This window comes from Sinohyriopsis cumingii, chromosome 3 (genome assembly GCF_028554795.1).
Source record: "Sinohyriopsis cumingii isolate HCF-2022 chromosome 3, ASM2855479v2, whole genome shotgun sequence".
Lineage (NCBI taxonomy): Eukaryota > Metazoa > Mollusca > Bivalvia > Unionida > Unionidae > Sinohyriopsis > Sinohyriopsis cumingii.
Genome location: NC_142963.1, coordinates 142,272,306 through 142,291,832, shown reverse-complemented (window position 1 = coordinate 142,291,832; position 19,527 = coordinate 142,272,306). Strand labels below are relative to the sequence as shown.

The following is a 19,527-nucleotide window of genomic DNA, read 5'->3' as shown; positions in this document are numbered from 1 at the left end:
GCAGCATCGTCATTGTTCCTATAATCATCATCGTTCTCATCATCTTCGTTATCACCATCGTTCTATCTATCTCTCTATCTACATGTCTATCTATGTATTTATCTATCTACCTATCTATCTATTTAACTATCTACCTATCTATCTAACTATCTAAATATATATCTCTCTATCTATCTCTCTTTTCATCTATGTATCTATCTACTCATCTATTTATATATCTATCTACCTTTTTATCTCTCTACCTACCTATCTACCTATTTATCCTTCTATCTATATATCTACCTATCTATCTATCTACCTACCTATATATCAACCTATCTATCCATCTATGTATCTATGTATCTATATATATATATATATATATATATATATATATATATATATATATATATATATATATATATATATATATATATATATATATATATATATATATATATATATATCTGTCTGTCTGTCTGTCTATCTATATATCTATCTATCTGTCTGTCTATCTGTCTGTCTATCTATCCAGATAAACATGTTATAAATCTTACATCTACCTGACTATTCACAGTTGAATATCTTTTTCGAATCAATCCAAACGCAACAGTTTTCAACAGTGAGATAGAAATGGCGTATTCCAAAGATCATAGAGACCAGATTACTGACAACTGGAGGGCCATCACAAACGACGTTGAGATGAGATATATTGTAGATTTTCTGATACAGAAAAGAGTTATCTCCCCAACAGACTGGGAAGACATGAAAAGGGCCCATCCCAAGACAAAGGATCAGATGCATGAATTTCTTACTTTCCTCCAAAAACAGCCAAAGGCATCTTTTAAAAAGTTTATTGAGGCCTTGAAAGAGAGTGGAAAGTACGATCACATCGTTGAGATATTAGAGACCCAAGTTCCCAGGAATCATCCGTCTCGGCAGGTAAAAGCATAAGAGAGTCAGTTAATTTATCATTGGGCTATTGTAAAGTTTCAGCAAATGTGTTTATAAACATCCATTTCTATTACGAAATGCATACAACTGAACAGTGTATTATGTTACAAAAATAGAATGACATACCAAATCAGCATTTCGAAATGTCCGTAAATTCAAATATGAAGCATGCTCAATCCAATATAGCTTAAAACATAATTATTTCGTGTGTTGGACTACAAAATTTGAAAAGAAGACAAATACATACTTACCAGTATACTGATATAATGGAATATATTTCGGTCACGTCAGATTTGCAGATGCAGTGGCGGTACAACCTACTTCTCAAGCATAAAAAGATCAAACTAATAAATAAATAACGTTGAGTGTAGAACCTCAATATGTAGGTACACTATTTCCAAAAGATAATTAAAATACGATAATTAAAATACTTACTTAGTAATACGTAGAGTGTGAAGGTGGACTCCAAATGCTTGTACTGCGAATTTATATGTTAAAATATCTAATAATTAACAAAAAACATGCTTTTAACACTGAATAATATTTATGCAAACATGAAAACGAGAAAACACCAAGCAGATTGAGAGGTGTTTATTATTTAATTTATGTTTAGCGTCTAGATACAAACTTCTTTGTCCTTGAAAACCTAACCGTATCTTGCTATTTATCTAGCTAGAAAGTTAGCGAACGGGCTTTATTTCTATTGGACAAACCGTAGCTGAGCGTGGACAGCGTGCATACAAAAAGTTCTGCTAAACCATTTTGTGATGCCTATCCAATAGTACATTTTACAGTGTTTTCAATTTTGTCAGAGAAAGGGACATGTGCTGTTAGATAATCCTTTGTCACTGAAAGAAAACGGAATGGCTAGCTTTAGAATTTCTTCAGTACTCATTATTACTTGTGATCAATTGTAAACTTCTATAAGTTTCTCAAAAATATGGCTGTATGAAACTTTGAAAGTAGATTTAAATAATGCATGGTTATAGAATGTTGCTTAGTTGTTTCAGTCGGTACCATGTTATTTACTATCTGAAATGTTATCGAATTTGTCTTCATATTTACACTTTTGGTCTGCTTTGGTAGTAGTATCTTTCAGATTTCATTTACGGACTTTATCTTGCTGTACTTAGTAAGTCTCTGGAGTTGTGCCCTGGGTGAGTGTTCATTATTAATGGCGGAGTCTTAATGTACATTCTCAATATACATTCTTGAAGATCGTACGATTTAAAATTTTCAAGTCGGCCAGAAACAATACGTCAGTTCCTAGATGATATGTAAAACATCAAAATAAAATATCAAAATAAAATATCAACAAGTGGGGAAAATATATTTGTGCATGCTTACACGAAATGCCATTGATTCAAAAATTTACAAGCGGGCTTGAAATCTTCTCTTCCACACGACATGGTCTATATAAAATTTGAAATTTGCATCTGGGCCAGAAATGTGAACAAGCATAGCCGAAGCTGTACATAGTAGATTCAAGATGCGCGACTGGAGTTACTTCAGTTAATACATTTCTGTTTATAGTGCTTAGGCTGCTCATCCCCCCCCCCCCACAATGGACTATTGCAAACTTTATAAGCGGTCTAGAATTCTTTTTTCATATATATTGGTATATCATGTGTTGAACATGTTTTATTCAAATAAATCCAACCCTATAATGTTTTATTATCATCACACGGGTTTTATAACGAGTGCTTGCCAAAATAATTAAACAAGCAGTAACATCTATCTCACAACGAAACTGGATCTCTGTTTCACTAAAAGCACTGCTCATTCAGGTGAATATGCGTAGTGTATGGAGATACCCTAGGGACAATGGGAATTTAATGTTAAACTAGGAGGGTTGTACTCTGGGAACAATGGGAATTTAACATGGGGAATTTTAACATGGGTGGGACTATAGAGGGACAATGGAATTGGGACTGTCTAGGGACAATGGAATTGAACATGGTGGGACTGTCTAGGGACAATGACAATTGAACAAGGTGGAGCTGTTTAGGGACAATGGGAATTTAACATGGGAGATTTATATAACACAGACAATAGACAACAGACAAGAGACAAACACTGATACCACATTTAAATTTTTTGTGAAGGGTTAGGCATGAAAGTCAATTTATTTTCGAGACCTATCTTATCATTTGATCGATCGTCCACCTCAACGAATCGTGTGGTGTTACAAAGAGTGGCAATCGGCGTACAGCCTCTTGCGAGAAAGTCAACTCGATTCCATCGCGTTTGTGGAAGGCATTCCTAAAGAGGACGACGGAATCGTGTCTGACCCTCGTCAATGCCATTTGGTCATTTTCGAAGACATGTTAGGAGAAGACGAAGAAGAAATTAAACTTTGGTTTATGCGCAAAGGGCATCATCGTAATGCCAGCGTCATTTACATGACCAAAAATTTGTTTCAGCAAAGTAAAGCCCATCGCACCATCAGTCTCAATACTCATTACGTGGTCTTGTTTAAAAGCCCTAGAGATAAATCGCAAATGCAAGTGTTAGCCAAAGAGTTAGAAATTCCTTGGCTCACTCGGGCGTACGACGATGCCACTCAAACTCCACACGCCTATTTACTCGTCGATTTAAAACCTACTGCCTCCGATGATTTGCGATTTCGTACTCATTTGTTTCACCACTGGTGTCAAGATGGAGGGCCTGTTCTGTTCAAATCTCCGTCGTCGACTTAACCCCACAAAAATATCATCGATACCGTGTGCGAATGTTGTTTGAACGTTTTGAAAGGCACGATCCCTTTGTCGAAACACCAGATACAATGTTTAGGCAAACATCGTCACGTTCTTCGCCAAATGGTTCAAAAGAAAATCCCCATTCGTCAAAAGAAGAAGATGTTGGTCCAACGTGGATGAATTTTACCATTCTTATTAGGCCCTTTGCTGAAAGGAGTCTTGGGAACCATGTTGGGAGGACTGGTGGAAGCAAGGAAAAAGGGCCCTCTGGAGTCCCAAGATCTCAGAATTGACCCTTGACATCGAATGGAAGAACTTTAGTGCCTTAAGGACGATGGATGGAATACCATCGTTGGCAAGAACAAAGAACCCCGCATTTGCCTCCCAATCCCAACCTGACCGAGATGTCCCAGTTACAACACGAATTGCATTCATTGATGGATCGCCACGTTTTGTCCAAAAGAGACAAATCACAAAAGTACGGTCAACTCTTGCAACGACTGCAGCTCTTTCACCAGAAAGCTTTAGATGAAACAGCTCTACCCACTCTGAACGATTTCAAGACCTTGATGGAAAGTCCATCCCCCACACCACCAACCCCAAGGATTGTGAGAGACTCTACCCCACGTAAGCCCGAGAAAAAAGAGATGCGATAAGTTTTTCAAACACCGTCAGCAGCTCCCATGTCTAGTAAGATTGCAGAGTCCTTGTTAAACCCTTCCCCTACACCCTAACGAGAAGAAATGAAAGTTTGGGTTGAAAAGATGATGTCCACTCCTCCTTCGACAGAAGTGAAAAAGAAAGAACCGAAACCAGAAGTGAAAAAAGAAAAGAAACCCAAAGCCATCCCATTACCACCTCCGTCACTAGCTTCGATTTCTACTCCCATCAGACACGTAAATCCGTTTTCAAACCACCCTTTCGTCCCGTCCAAAGTAGCATCAGAGAAGAGAGGGTCACTTATTAACAAACAAACAAAATGGAAAAAAGTTATCCAGCAATTACTACGATCCCTCCCATCCTGCTGGTTACGGATGAGTTCAAAATTTGTATCGTGCTGCCAAAATTCGACTGAAAAGTCTCCGTTTACCTCAAGTGCAACGATGGTTACAAGAAAAAACTACCTACACTTTCTACAAACCCATTCGACGCAAGTGTTCAAGAAGTGGAAGACAAAGATCATCAATGGCAAGCCGATTTAGCCGATGTCTCTCATTTTGCCACCTACAATCGCGGCTACAAATATTTGTTTTGTGTCATCGACGTCTTTCCCAAATTTGCCTGGGTCGTGCAATTGACTTCCAAATCGAGCAGCGAGTTAGTGACAGCCCTGCAACGGGTGTTGAAACAAAGCGGTCGTCACCCTCTTCCATAGTAACCGGACAAAGGCACCGAATTTCTGAACCTAGCTTCCCAAAAAGAATTAAAGAAACGTGACATTCATTTTTTCACCACCGAAAATCCTGAAACCAAGGCCAGTATCGTGGAACGTTTTCAACGCACTTTGAAAGAACGCATGTGGAAATATTTTACGCATCTCCATGCTCTCAGGTACATCGACATCTTACCACACCTGATGCAAGCGTACAACCAATCTTACCATCGAAGCATTGGACGTGCCCCGCAAGAGGTGACTCACGACAACTAAGTGCTGGTTTCTGATCGCCTGTTTGGTATGTCTCCGACGGTGACTGTCCCCAAGAAAGGTGAAGTGTTGACCGTAGGAGATTAGGTGCGCATTGGCAAAACCAAACGCACTTTGGACAAAGGTTACTTACCTAACTGGACCACCAAATTGTTTCGTGTCACTGGACGAGTGCATGGTCGTCATCCTGTCGTCTATAAATTGGAAGGCATGAACGGAGACGTGTTATAAGGAACGTTTTACTTGCCCAAGTTTCAGCGTGTCGCCAAAAAAGAGGACGACGTTTACGAAATGGGAAGCATTTTCGAACTCAGAACCCGTAAAGTGGGCCAACGAGGTGTCAAAGAAGTCAAAGTACGTTGGAAAGGATATCCACCCAGTTTTGATTCTTGGAATCGACGCTTCGCAAATCATCGACTATCAAAAGAAGTGACCAGCATGCACGTTCACACAGACGCAGCTACTGCAACCATTACAGCGACCACTCCTTCGCCAGGTTTTCTCTGCAAGATTTACAGAAGCAACCCTTGTGGGTGTGGTGTAGAGAACGTGTGCCTAAAACGCAAATCATCTTTTTCTGCCAAATCTTTGTGGTGTATTGTATCATCGGGGCAGCCATTGCCAATTTGAGTTTGCAACAAGGAGACTGACAATTGTGGACCATTTTATTGAGCAGTTGCATCGGTTACCTTCTTCCCAATCCCTCCCTGAAATTCTCCTCGAACCTATTTTAGTTAACCTTACCCAGCGACAGTTCAATGGAGTTGTTTCCCTATAACACTGTGCTGTTACACGGTCAAATTACCTCAGGTCATCCAATTAGATCACGAAGCCCATTGGGAAGTGGCTTTAGTGGAAATAATTCACCCGACCCAAGTCCTCAATGTCCTTCCCAATCAAAATTATTTTACGGTTGAAATTCATGACGAGCAAATGCAAAAGTACTTGAATACTTTAAAATATGACAATAAAACCTATCATGAACAAACTCAAACGTGGACCTATCACTTGATCATTCTACAGGCTACTATTTTAGTGGTCAACATTTAGTGGGCACCATTGCATCCAGGTTTAATATCGTGTTTCTTAAAGCTTTGGAGGGTGTCAGAAAAAGTGTCACCCTGGAGTACCACAAAGTACCTCGTCGCTCCTTGATGAAACTTCCTGAGGGTAAAGTGATGTCCATTTTAGTTTGTCCTGAATTGTTTGACATGTTGGGCGGGGACGTGGAGATGAGGATGAGCATGATGAAGAAAAACGAATTACCAGTTTGTTCCCGACAACGATTCTTTTATTTAGTTCCCCAGTAGAAATGAACCAAGGACTGAATTTGAACTTTGTGTACTCCGATGTGGTGGATTACAATTTGGTGCGACACACCTCCGTACCGTTACTGCGTGTCATTCCTTTCAAAGCGGATTCTGCCATGGTCGCTGACGAGGAAGGTGGAAACACCTATTACGTATACCGTGAATTTGTACATCCTCACTATTTACCTGCCAGTAAGTCGTATTTTGACACTGTCGACATTGCTATAAAAGGAGATCTGGGAAAAAATATTCCATTCACCAAAGGAAAAGTCACGGTGAAACTCCATTTTCGAAAACGGTTCTCTAACGAGTTGTAAGTCATGTATCCAGTCTACCGAGTGGTTGCTCGACAGCGAGGACATGGTCTAGGAGATATGTTAAAATCAGCCTTTTGTTCGGTGGCTCCCGTGTTGAAACCGATGGTGACACGAGGATTGCACGCCTTGAAAGATGCCGTACTGACGCAAGGCAAAGAATTTCTCCAAAATGTCATCATCGACAAACAAAACCCTAAAGAACCCTTCTTGAGGGCAGGCAAAACTATCTTGTTGCAAACAGGTAAAGACATTTTGGGTCGACGAGAAACACCTATAAATGCCCTGAACGCTACCAAGTCACGCATTCCCGCTTCCATGAAGCCACATCAAGGACACGGTAGAAAAAGACGACGAAGAAAGTACCCCTTCAGAAGCCTTCACACTTCTAAAGCTTGAAAGACAAACAAAAGAAGAACTGTTCGAGACTTAGATGTTTTTGATTATTCAATTCTTGAGAAAAAGAGAGTCTCGTGCCTGTTCCAAGTCGGAACTAGATATGTTTGCCATGCCACCCACCATGATGACGATGCAAGGATCCCAGTGGGTTGAATTTCATCCCATCTCCTCTTCGACGGATTCAGCTCCCATCGAGTTTGATATGAAACGTCAGCCCGAAGATTACATCGATCTGAATAGCAGCTACCTGTACTTGAAAGTCAAAGTGATCAAAACTGACAACACCAATCCCGCAAACACTGTTAGAGTAGCTCCTGTCAACAGTTTCATTCATTCCTTGTTCAGCGAAATGGACTTGTACTTGAATAACAAACTGGTCAGCAGTAATATGGATACTTACCCTTATCGAGCGTACCTGGAAAATCTCTTGACGTACGGAAAAGAAGCCAAGATAACTCATCTGGATGCTTGCGTGGTATGGAAACCTGACACAGGAGGTGAGAACACGTTTGTCGATAAAGCTCTGACAGCAGATGACGATCCTCACAATGTGGGGTTTAATGACCGTCGTAAGAAAATTCTGCAAGGGCGAAGTTTAGAACTGTTGGATCGTTTGCATTTGGACATGTGGTTGCAAGAAAAATATTTACTGAACGACGTGGATATCCACCTGAGACTGAATCGTAGCAGTGCTGCTTTCCATTCGATGACCCATGCCAACGAATACAAAAATATCATCCAAGAAGCCATGCTCTACGTGCGTCGTGTGGAAGTGTTACCTAAAGTGGGAAATGACATCAGTCACATTTTGAGCAGAACGACTGCCAAGTATCCAGTACGAAGAGTGGAAGTGAAAACTTTCACTATTACTGCTGGACAGCAATCCATGATCGAAGATCATCTCTTCCAAGGGAAACCCTTTCCAGTTTCAACATTACAACGTAGCCAAAATCGAAGTCAGTCGCGATGGCAAGACCTTGTGTACCCGACCTTTCGAGCCTAAGTTTGGTGACAGGAATTATTTGATATCGTACTTGGTCCTGTACGAAGCCACCGGACAGTTAGGGACCAACACTAGTCACGGCATTTCGTACGACGATTATGCAGGAGGCTACGCTTTGTGGGCTTTTGATTTCACTCCCGACCAAGGCAGCGACGAGTGACATTTCCACCCTATAAAATCCGGTCAAATTCGTGTGGAAGTTCAGTTTGCGAATCCACTACCCCCAGATAACACAGTGAACGTCATCCTGTATGCCGAATTTGACAATACGATAGAAATCAACAGTTTGAGAGAAGTCATTATAGACTATTAGAAGCCATGGAAGGTTGTTCTCCCTCTTTACCTAGTGGAGAATCTTTGGACATGGAATGTGACGAGTCCATGAAAGGAGAACCCCAAGACAAAGACGAAGAAGTCATAATAATGAAGTCCCGATGGCCAGAACAAGAAGAAGATGTTAAATTAAATGGTTAATGTTAAAAATTGTTGTTAGCTGTTAATGATAAGTTATTGGAATAGAAAATGTTGTGTTTTAAAAAAAACAATGCGATTGTCATCTGTTTTGCTATGGGTATCATAAACCATGCTTTTTGACTTCTCTCTATCCCTCACATGACACTATTTGACCGTTCTGACTCGAAACCGTGTAGGGATGTTTTCCTTCGCATCAGCGCTTTGACCATAAAGGCGGGGTAGTCTCTAGTCTGACTCATCTTACAACGAAGATGTGCTCAAGACTAGCTAAGTTAAACGAAGCCTACGTGAATTTGCATCGGGTCAGACAAAGCCTGATACCTAAACCTGAAGAGAGAGACAATGTTAGAATGTTACAAGTCACTGAAGACCTGATAGTAGAGTTCTTCAGAGAGGAAATCAAGAAGGAGAAGAAGAATGGACAGAGAAGTACAGACTTAAGAACCAACAAAGAGTTCAGCAGCAACAAGAGCAACATGGAGCAGATAGAGGTTTTGTCGACTGCCGTGTCGACACCAAAGAGTTCTTCTCTTTTCGAAGAAGCAGACCCTATCCTGTGAGACAGCCTGTCGCCAGAGGAGGTCACAATCTTAGATCCTAAAAGGATTGCCATAGCTCCTCGTTCACACGAAAAATAGCCCTTTTCAGGGCTACCCCAGACTCTAGAAACGAAATAACATTTCATTGCCTATGATATTTTTAGTCAGTTAGAAAAAAATTAGAAGTGCGTCTATAAGCACATCATTTCCTTATCTTGGTTAGAAAGTGTGACTCAACGTCCTTCGTTTCCGTCAAAAATTCTGAATATAATTATGGTCAGTAAAAAAGTCAGTGAGTGTTTCTTTTAGGTCCGCGCGTTTTTGGTCATCATCTAGGTAATGTAAGATTAGGGTCTTAGGGGATGTTTTCCTTCACGTCCGTGCTTTAAGTATAAATTGGAAAACACTCGTCAGTAGGGCTATCCATCGTTGACCTGTCAACACTGAAGGATGAACAGCAGACTCACCAAACTTAAGGAACTTCAGACGCACCTAGAGTAGGCCAGGTGCTTGTTGGATGAGTTGGCCATGGAGGCCATAGCGGAGCAAGCTAGGATAGAAGAGGAAGAGGAAGAAAAAAGAGGAAAGAAGAGGAGGAAAAGAAGAGAACAATCTTGCCTCACTCAATGATGAGACGTGTGTGTGAGGTGAAGCCAGAGGACAGGACGCCTCCACAGAGACAAACACCACAGCCACTACCAGTACCGCAGCTTCTACCAACACCACAACCAGTACCAGTACAGCAGCGTGCGCGGGATATAAGGAGGATAGAACATCCAAGAGTGTGGAATAGGAGAAGAGAGAGAGGGAAGTTTTGACAATCCCAGAGACAGAAGATTGGGAGAGTGAAGCGAATCATCCTCCCTCTGTGCTCCCAGTCACAAGAGTAAATTGGGAGAACGATTGTAGCCGTCGATGTGCCTGCGGTGCTCGGCCTGGGAGATGTCATCACTAGCGAGGTGCATCTCAAGTTACAAAAACAGCCCATTTCAGGGCTAACCAAACGTCTAGGAAAGAAACAGTAATCAATTTGCCAAAGTGTGAATGTGGAGTAGTGTGAATATAAACACTCACTCTTTTGGTGGTGTGAATGTGTGTTTTTGTTTGTGTGGGTTTGTAAGCGCTCACGTACGTTTGTGTGGATAGTAGATTATTTGGGTTTGTAAGCGCTCACGTACGTTTGTGTGGATAGCAAAGTGTGTGGTTATTAAACGTTCCATTCTGTGTAAATGGTAAGTTTGGGTTTTTTATTTTTGCTGATTCCCGTGTGTGATAGAAGATTTGGTTTTGATTTGGCTGCTTAACGTGTGTGGATATTAAATTTTGGTTTTGTTTTTTGTTGCTTCGCGTGTGGGGATAGTATAATTAGGGTTTTATTTTGCTGCTTTCCGTATGTAGATAGTAGATTATGGTTATGTTTTTGCTGCTTCCCGTGTGTGGATAGTATAATCTGGTTTTGATTCGTCTGCTTCCGGTGTGTGGATAGTATAATTTGGATTTGATTTGCCTGCTTCCCGTGTGTGAATAGTATAACTTGGGTTTAATTTTGCTTCTTCACGTGTGTGGATAGTACATTGGGGTTTGATTTATTCTCCTTGGCATGTGTGGATAGTAGATTATGGCTATGTTTTACTGTTTCATTAAGTTAGTGTGGATAGTAGACAATATGAGAAGAGAAAAGTAGGGGTCGTTTTCCTTCACGTCCGTGCTTTAAATATAAATCTCACAGCGTTCGACATTCGCGCCATTATACGGAATAAAGACAAAGAAGATGGTGACCGCGACAGAGTTGTTGAATAATTTGATAGGTATATGTTACTGGATATTGGATGTTACCTATGTAATGGAAAGGATAGAGAAAGAATGGAAGTTAGAAGTGTGCCTGGACTATGCTAATAGTATGAAGGAGAAGGAAGCAGAAGAGATGATAAAAGGGATGATACAAGAGGACGAAAAGAGGTTGAGAGGCTTGATTCGTCCTTCCTATGTGAGAGTGGGATCATTCAAGCAGGCCATAGATCATCTCAGAAGCGTCAGTGGCTTCATGAAAAACATTTTGAAATGGAGTGAGTGGCTTTTCATAAAGTGGGGAGTAAGTAAGCTGAAGAAAGCAGAAGAAGAGATGACGAAAGTGATGAAAGAAGAAGTTAAGATCAAAGACAACTGGACTAAAGAAAAAAAAAGAAAGAGAAAAAAAATAAGAGAAAGGAAGAGTTTGAGAGGCTGAATAACAACTGGATTAAAGTCCAGGAGAAGTTCAGAGAATTGGGCCATCCTGATTGGATGCCAGAGAATGAAGTGAAGAAGAAAGGAATAGTGGAAAAGACAAGGAGATGGCTGGAGAAGTGGATGAAATAGAAGAAGAAGCCAAAGGTCATTTTCAGGGCCATTCATAGGTCTCGAAACAAAATTGACTTTCATGCCTAACCCTTAAAAAAAATTAAATGTGGTATCAGTGTTTGTCTCTTGTCTGTTGTCTATTGTCTGTGTTATATCAATCTCCCATGTTAAATTCCCATTGTCCCTAGACAGTCCCACCATGTTCAATTGTCGTTGTCCCTAGACAGTCCCAATCCATTGTCCCTCTATAGTTCCACCCATGTTAAAATTCCCCATGTTAAATTCCCATTGTCCCCAGGGTACAACCCGCCTAGTTTAACATTAAAGTCCGATGGTCCCTTGGGTATCCCCTTACACTACTAATATAGTTATTTTTTTTACTGTCTGTCATTTTAAGAAAAAAAAAATACATTTTAATAATGTTTCACGATATATCATTATTTCTTGCAGTTATATCTTTTCACCGAGGGACGAGCTTTTACCAAGTCCATAAGACTATTCCTTATTTAGAAATTGATTACTCGCTTCTTAATTAATTTTAATACAGGTCTCTTTTGTTAATATTCTACCTTAATTTAAAAACAATACATATGCCCTAAAACACTTAATATAGATACCCTTGATTTGCAATTTACGGAAACATGCTTTGCCTGACTATTAAGAGGGTGCATGTACGGGTCATTTAACCTTACGAGTTCACTACCGCCCTTTCGAAAACGAGATAGCTGAACTTAGAATCGTTTTCTTTCCTTCTAGTCATAACATATGTTACTGTCTGTTATTCGCCATAGACCTTTACATTAAGGTGTTATACTCCTGAGTTTTTTCGAAGTTGGAACGCATTTTTGAACTTCAGAGTAGTAACAGAAAATGGGTACTAACGAAGAGAACGAACGAGAAGTCCCTCAGTGACATCGATATTAATAATCCAACTGTAAACAGTTGAAACATTATTTTCGCAGACATAATCAATTTGTGACGGAGCAAACAAGAACTGATATCTAGAATGAAAGGAATCTAAAAACTGAAGCTTGCAGATGCTAAAAAATTAATGTCTAAGGCTAAGCAACAAGTTACTACACGTCAAGAGAATACGCTGTTAACTCTAGCTGGCTTGCTTTTGTCTCCCGTATTCAAATATCTTGACCTCGTGGGAAACGGGCTTAAATGCAATACCTGACTTAGTGAATCAGACATTTTAAATGATCCTTTTCAAAATTTTCCATCCACCATGTAAATCTCTACTTCCAGAAGTATCGCTCATCTTTATTTGCTTTGTATAACAAATGTAATATTTCACGTGTATTCCGATTTTCAATCCAAGGTATAGTGTTGTTCAGACTCTAAAAAAGTTTACTTTGCTTGAGTCAACAAGGAAGAGAACTGTTCTGCCACTGTGGTAACTGTCATTTATAATAAATCTTTTTCAACATAACAAGTGTAAATGCCCATGGATTCATGTGCATAAATTGCATCAGATATGGATCCAATGATGTTAAAATGCAAAATGCAGAATAGAATTCCCATGAATTTTATGTAAACGTTAATAGAGGTGGTCCTATTAAAATTATACCCAGAATTAAAAACAACAAAAAAACAGTTTGGTAAATGCAAGTATTTTTCCTTACTATAAATAGATTTTCGAATTATTCGAATTATAACAATTTATGTGCTCTAATATCGTCTCCATTAAATCTTTTGAAAAACCAAACTAAATTTGAAATAATAACAAGTGATGATCTTGCGGCTTACCTAAACATTAATATGAAAACGATTTTGAAACATGTAAACCAGACTCAATTATAAACAACAAATCCAGAAAGATGCAAGCATGGAAACGAGTAATGATGATTTCGAGTACGAGCCTCCGCGTCAAAAACCCCCCACAAAGATGTCTGCGTGTTATATGCATTTAAGCACAACCTATCTTTAAGTAATTATGTGATTGGCAAAACGTAATGTACGACGCATGCTCCTACTGGGACGATTTTCGATATTAGATGTTTTGTGCCTCGATCTGAAACCTGTTCTAACTTAGATTCTATAAAAGATCCAGTCAAAATCTAGAAAACTTTTCAATCGAAAGAAAGCGGGTCTCGTTTTGCAAATTGGTAAGTCACTGAATGCAGTCACTACCATTTTAATTTAACGACACCAGGAGTGCCCCAAGATTAGTAATGCGAATAGGAGGAATCTCGATGGACTTTTGGCGGTAAGATTACTCGTTTTATATAGTCATGCCCTACATGCCGATCCTAAGACTCAAACCCACGAGGACCATCGTGAGATGGCAGTGACCGGTAAAGGCGAACTCTTTAGACCGCTCAGCCTTGGGCCCCGTAAACTTGTAGGGAAGGTGCATCATGGGATAAAGATTTTTAATGTATCAAACTTTATCACTGTGAAAAAAAGAGTAATAAATAATAAAAAAAGAGTAATAAATAAATAAATGAATAATTAAACAGTCCTCATAAGTCTTTATTTCAATATTTTCTCTTTAAACTATTTTTTATAATACTATCATACATGTCGTAACACAATGCTTTCACATCTGAATATAAAGACGCATAATTCAGGTAAATCTGAATCTGATATGGAGTCCTGAATGTTTACTTATTATAGCTATTGGAATAAATTCTTTTTCGCGATGTACGTTTGGTTTAATAACTGTGGTATATTTACACATAATACAAAGATTACAATTTTATGGCAAACGTTTTGTTTCTCTGTCATCCAACAATATTGTACAAAAAAAAAGATTAGAAAACACAATGACATTGACGCGAAACGTTTAAAACTAATGTTCTGTTGATTATTTTAGGATCAAACCCTTTTTACTCCAGTAAACTTCAGGTTATTGTGGGAAGAAGTGCATAACAGTAGGAAAGAAAATGACAGGAAACTTGAAGCCATGGACAAAGAAATTTCCAATTTAAAGATTCTTCTAGAGAGAAAAGAAAATGAAATAGAGAAATTGAAACAACAGAATCAGAAAAAGGACAAGAAAATTGAGAAAATTTCAAAAGATTTTAACGCAGAATCACGACAAAGAAAAGATGCAGAATCAAAACTAAATACTACTAAGGCAGAGCTTGAAATTGTCAGCAGAGAAAATACTGAATTATTAAATATAAGTCGTCAAGCCACCGAAACAGAAAGACTACTAAGGGAAGAGACAGAATTAAAACTGCGCATTTCTGAGGAAGAGCTTTTAAGAGTTCGTAGAGAAAATACAGAATTATTAAACTCATGTCGTCAACACACCGAAATTGAATCAGAGAAACGACCCAGAGAAGATCCACAAAGAAATCAGCAAATAACCAGAAAAGTACATCCGATTTTCGTTACAGAGAAAGAGAAATTTTTACACAGCAGTCGTCATAGTGAACAAATGATAGATTCGATACTTAGTCTAACAGAAGTGGAACCATCGTCAAATGAGGCTGTGTTGGAGCAACAGCGTGTGCACATTTCTAAACAATTACAGCTACGAACGCGGGAAAGAGATGAGCTAGAAAGAAATATGAAAAAGAGTACAATTTGTTCTATCCTGTGACAGATATTCGTCATGTCATGTAACTGAAAAATAAAGACTATCATATGGAAATATTAGATTGTGTGGTTGAAAACTGGATTCAGTGTCAACATTTGTCATGATGTGTCTGTAATTAAAATCTCAAAATACCTTGATTGTGAATATTTTATACACATAGTTTTCATACCAGTCTGTGATCATAATGTGATCCAATAATTTAGGTATATGTACATATTGTTTCACGAATATGTTTTTTTTAACTATCTATAATTTGTGTTGAAAGTTCAAGATTTCAATGTTACCAGAAATAAAATACATTTTCCTATCGACGTTTAAAAATAATTTACAATTAGGACAAGGAAACCTAGAGGTAAATTTAACACACTTTATGGTAAAAGTGTATGTCTTAAATTATTTTTCACACTGAATGAAGCAACCGAAAATAAAGTCGAGACAGGATAAATATAGCACTGAGTATGCAAATAATTAGCTAGTTTTCTTCCTCACGACGGGTATAATGATGTTATTATGTATATAGTGGCCACGAATGATTACACTTGTGCATTGTAAGCAGTACTGTCTTGTGAGCTAATGTACTTGGACCTATCTTATTGACGTAACCAAATCATGTGTTAATCCGCAGTCTCTAAAGTAGTTCTTATCCAACCTAGGAATTAATATGATATTTTTTCGTAGCCCTCCACATGCATATGTCTATAAATTTTGTAAAATTATCAACTTTTCTTATACCCTTAACCTTGTTGTTTTTCCTTATTTCCTCTTTATGCACACATTTTGCCAGTATGCTCTTACGCCAACTGATGCCGACTTGCTGCGCATTTTTCCATAAAACTGACAGTTTGTTTGCCAAGTATTCACAAGGTCAAATGTCAGAGAAAGATCTCCAAGATGATCGACAGAATCAACTACCAAAGTTATCGTATAACTTTTATACAATTATGAGGAAATACAAAAATAGCTTCAGAAAATATAGGTCAATACTATCGCGTGTTCTTACAGGAATGCTATCTTTCCGATTTTCGTCCTTTGATGCAGATCTTTAAACTTGAATATACTTTAGAGTTAATAGAAATATGAAGTATCTGGAATTTCATGTTTTTGCAGGAAGCAGATCGTTGCTTACGGCAATAGATTCAGAATAATAAGTTAGAAGTGAAACTGGAATTTAACCATGGCTATGAAAACTAGTTCAAAATTTAGAGTAACTATAGTGCCCGAAGCAATGACATATTTTGAACTATGCAAATTCAAAACTTAAAATGTAAAGTGTATGGTCCAAAATATGTTTTCATCACTTGCTTACGTATGTATAAATCCCACAAATATTGTATACGACATATACGATATATCTGTTAGTCTTTCTTAATGAATTTATTGGTTTTCGTATAATACAGGACTATTTTCATCTCATCATTTTCTGTCGCACTACGTTCAACTCATCGTTATCTATCGTACTTTGTTGATTAGTAGCTTCGAGAATGTATGTCTCCTAGCACTCTGAATACAACACTCGTTACGGGAGGCGTTTAGAAGAAGAATTGATAACCAGCTGTTAAACATTAACAGACATCTAACGATGTTTAGTATCTATTTTTAAATCTTTATAGTAAAGGTTCAAGGCGTTCAAAGAGTTTGTTCTCGGTCTGACAATGTTCAGTAGCAACACGTGCTAGTAACTACATAGTATTTGCGTCACAATACATTTAATGTCTACTTCTCAACCAAAATACTTTTAAAAAATGGAGCTTTACTGTCCAAGGTCTACTGACGTATGCATGTAGGTATGTATGTAAAGCCTTCTTGACCAAACTCTGTCTGATTGTACGTACATGGTTGAGATTTAAGCAAGTTTTGCCCCCCTAATTTGTTTTTATAAATCTTCAGGCAAGATTAACTACCTTTAATTTACCTTTAAAACGAAATCAGCGTCTGCCGTCTATTCTGTGAATTGGTGTATAAATTTATATCTGGACATCTCTTTAAAGAATCCATCACGTCTAAGAAATTCATTTGTTTATTATACGAAAACAATATATGCGATATCTATCCTCGTGCAACATGCCAGATACCAAGAAATTGCTGACAAATATTATGAAGTTAAACGCATTTGACTTGCATATATACCAATTGAAAAATAAACAAAAAGATTTTTGTACGCATAACTTTGTCCCTAAATAAGTGCGAGACAAAGTCGAAAAGTAATCACTAACATGTACAATCTTTGATACTTCGATATCATTCTTGTGCATCCTATGATCTCATTTCTATATTGATGAATACGAATTGAAAGTCAGAATTTATGTTTGTCAATTTCATTTTATTTGACTTTTTAAAGCAATTAAAGAATGAAGGCTTAACATACGTTGGTGACAAAAGATAGACATTTGTTAAACCTGCATTTGAAGCTGCCGTTTTGCCCCTTAAAGGCAATGACAGAGCCTGTGCAAGACATATCATAAACGAAGCCTAACTATTAGTATCCATCACGCCCCATTGCTACCTCAAGACAACCAATACAAATTCAGTATGAAACAGTGATGTACATAAAGCAGGAGGTGAACATACGTTTCGCTAGAACGTCATTAATGAAAAAATAAAACTTCCGACGAAAATACAAACTAGCGTAATAACGCCAAACCGAAGCCTCTAACTTACTGAGAGTTTCTCTAATTGGGTTATATTTTGTTACTTTATTTTTGTCGTTTGTGTCTTTCTAAATTTTTATGTCCGTTCGTTTACCCGACGGACGTTTTAATGAGGTCCCGCCTCCTCTGCTGCTATAAATGTATGAGTAATTAAATCAATCTCTCAGCCAAATATTTTATCAAGATCTATACGACATCGCGATCGAGGATCATGTAAATTTATTGTTATAAATCCGTGTGGAGTAGATTATACTTTTGAAAAGAAGTTTTTGAATCTAATCATGTCCATATCCCCCACTACACCAAGTCTGATGAATATTTCGCAGAGTTTGTGTATCCACTCCATTAAACACAACTAAAATATTACAGTTATCTCTGATCACTTTAGGTATTTATGTATATCGCTGAGTAACATAAATCACGTCTGTGTTTTTATGTCTGCCTGTAAAAAATATTCTTGCTGGATTTTATTGTTTGTCTATTATTACTAAATTATTAATAATTCCATCGAGGTCATCTACAGGTTCGGCTTCATCAATATCGGAAATAAAAGTAATAATATCATCACCCTCTTCGTCCAACAATGTTGCGTTTTCATTAAAATCTTTAAGCACATCGTAACATCTCTGATCATCAAGTGATGGAGCTACTAAATACAACGTATCCCTTTTGAGCCATCTCATTATCAAATTAAGCAGTAATTGTGTTATTCCCGATCCGGATGGACCTATTATTATCATTCTGAAGGAATTCGGCAATGCTGAAATATGTTTGACTGGCTCTTGTTTTCATGTCGCTGAGAAATCAATGACATCCATGTTGTACAAATAGAATAAATAATATGAATTTATAGTGTGTTCGACGCAGAGCATCCACCTCCACAAGTGGATGAAGAGCAATAATATCAAAAAATAAAAAGCGTTTACTTACAGGTAAATATGTAAAATATGGTACAAATAAATATAAATTTATCTCTGGACACACAGTGTCTGGTGGTGAAATCGCTACTTCATTAGGAAACTTACCAGGAACTCAATGGGCTAAATACCCAAGAGAAAAAACATCTTCCAAGATTTAATTATTGTGATCATGGAACCCGACTTGAAGAGCGAGATCAAACAAGGCCTGGAGAGTATGAAATAAATGATATTGATCAAGCATGTCACGTTCATCATGTAGTTTATACAAGTAAAGATCTGCAACAACGACATATTACAGATGTGAAGATGATTCACTCGTTAACTTCCATAACAATAAGTCTATTAGAGAGTTATTGGCTAATTGGTTGGTAAGATCTGCGAAGAAAAGTAAATTATTATTTGGAGCCGATAATTAATCAACCGATTATTATAAATAATGGAATGGATTTATTATAGCCGAAGAGGATATTGGAAAGAAACAGCAGCGATTAGTAAACTCGCTGATGCAGCAAATGTTACATGTTCTGTTGTTGCAAATTGGGTAGCACGACAGGCAATATGGCAAATTGAACTACCAACTAAAACAATCCAGCAGCACATTTTGATATCAGCACTCCTAATGAAATTCATCAAGCAGATATTTTATTTTTACCACATGATACTATTAAAATTGGAAGACGTCAATCACGTACATACAAATAAGCATTAACAGTCGTTGACGTAGCAAGTATAAATAAGGAAACAGAACCG

The 19,527-nt window shown here is 38.0% G+C and overlaps 1 protein-coding gene across 1 annotated transcript; it reads left to right on the top strand.

Moving 5' to 3' along the window:
- Positions 1–577: 577 nt before the first annotated feature.
- On the top strand, positions 578–15,983 carry LOC149803982 (uncharacterized). Its single transcript, XM_089951468.1, has 2 exons — positions 578–921; positions 14,478–15,983. The coding sequence occupies exons 1-2, from the start codon at positions 613–615 to the stop codon at positions 15,210–15,212; spliced, it is 1,044 nt and encodes a 347-aa protein (XP_089807594.1). The 5' UTR covers positions 578–612; the 3' UTR covers positions 15,213–15,983.
- Positions 15,984–19,527: the final 3,544 nt, after the last annotated feature.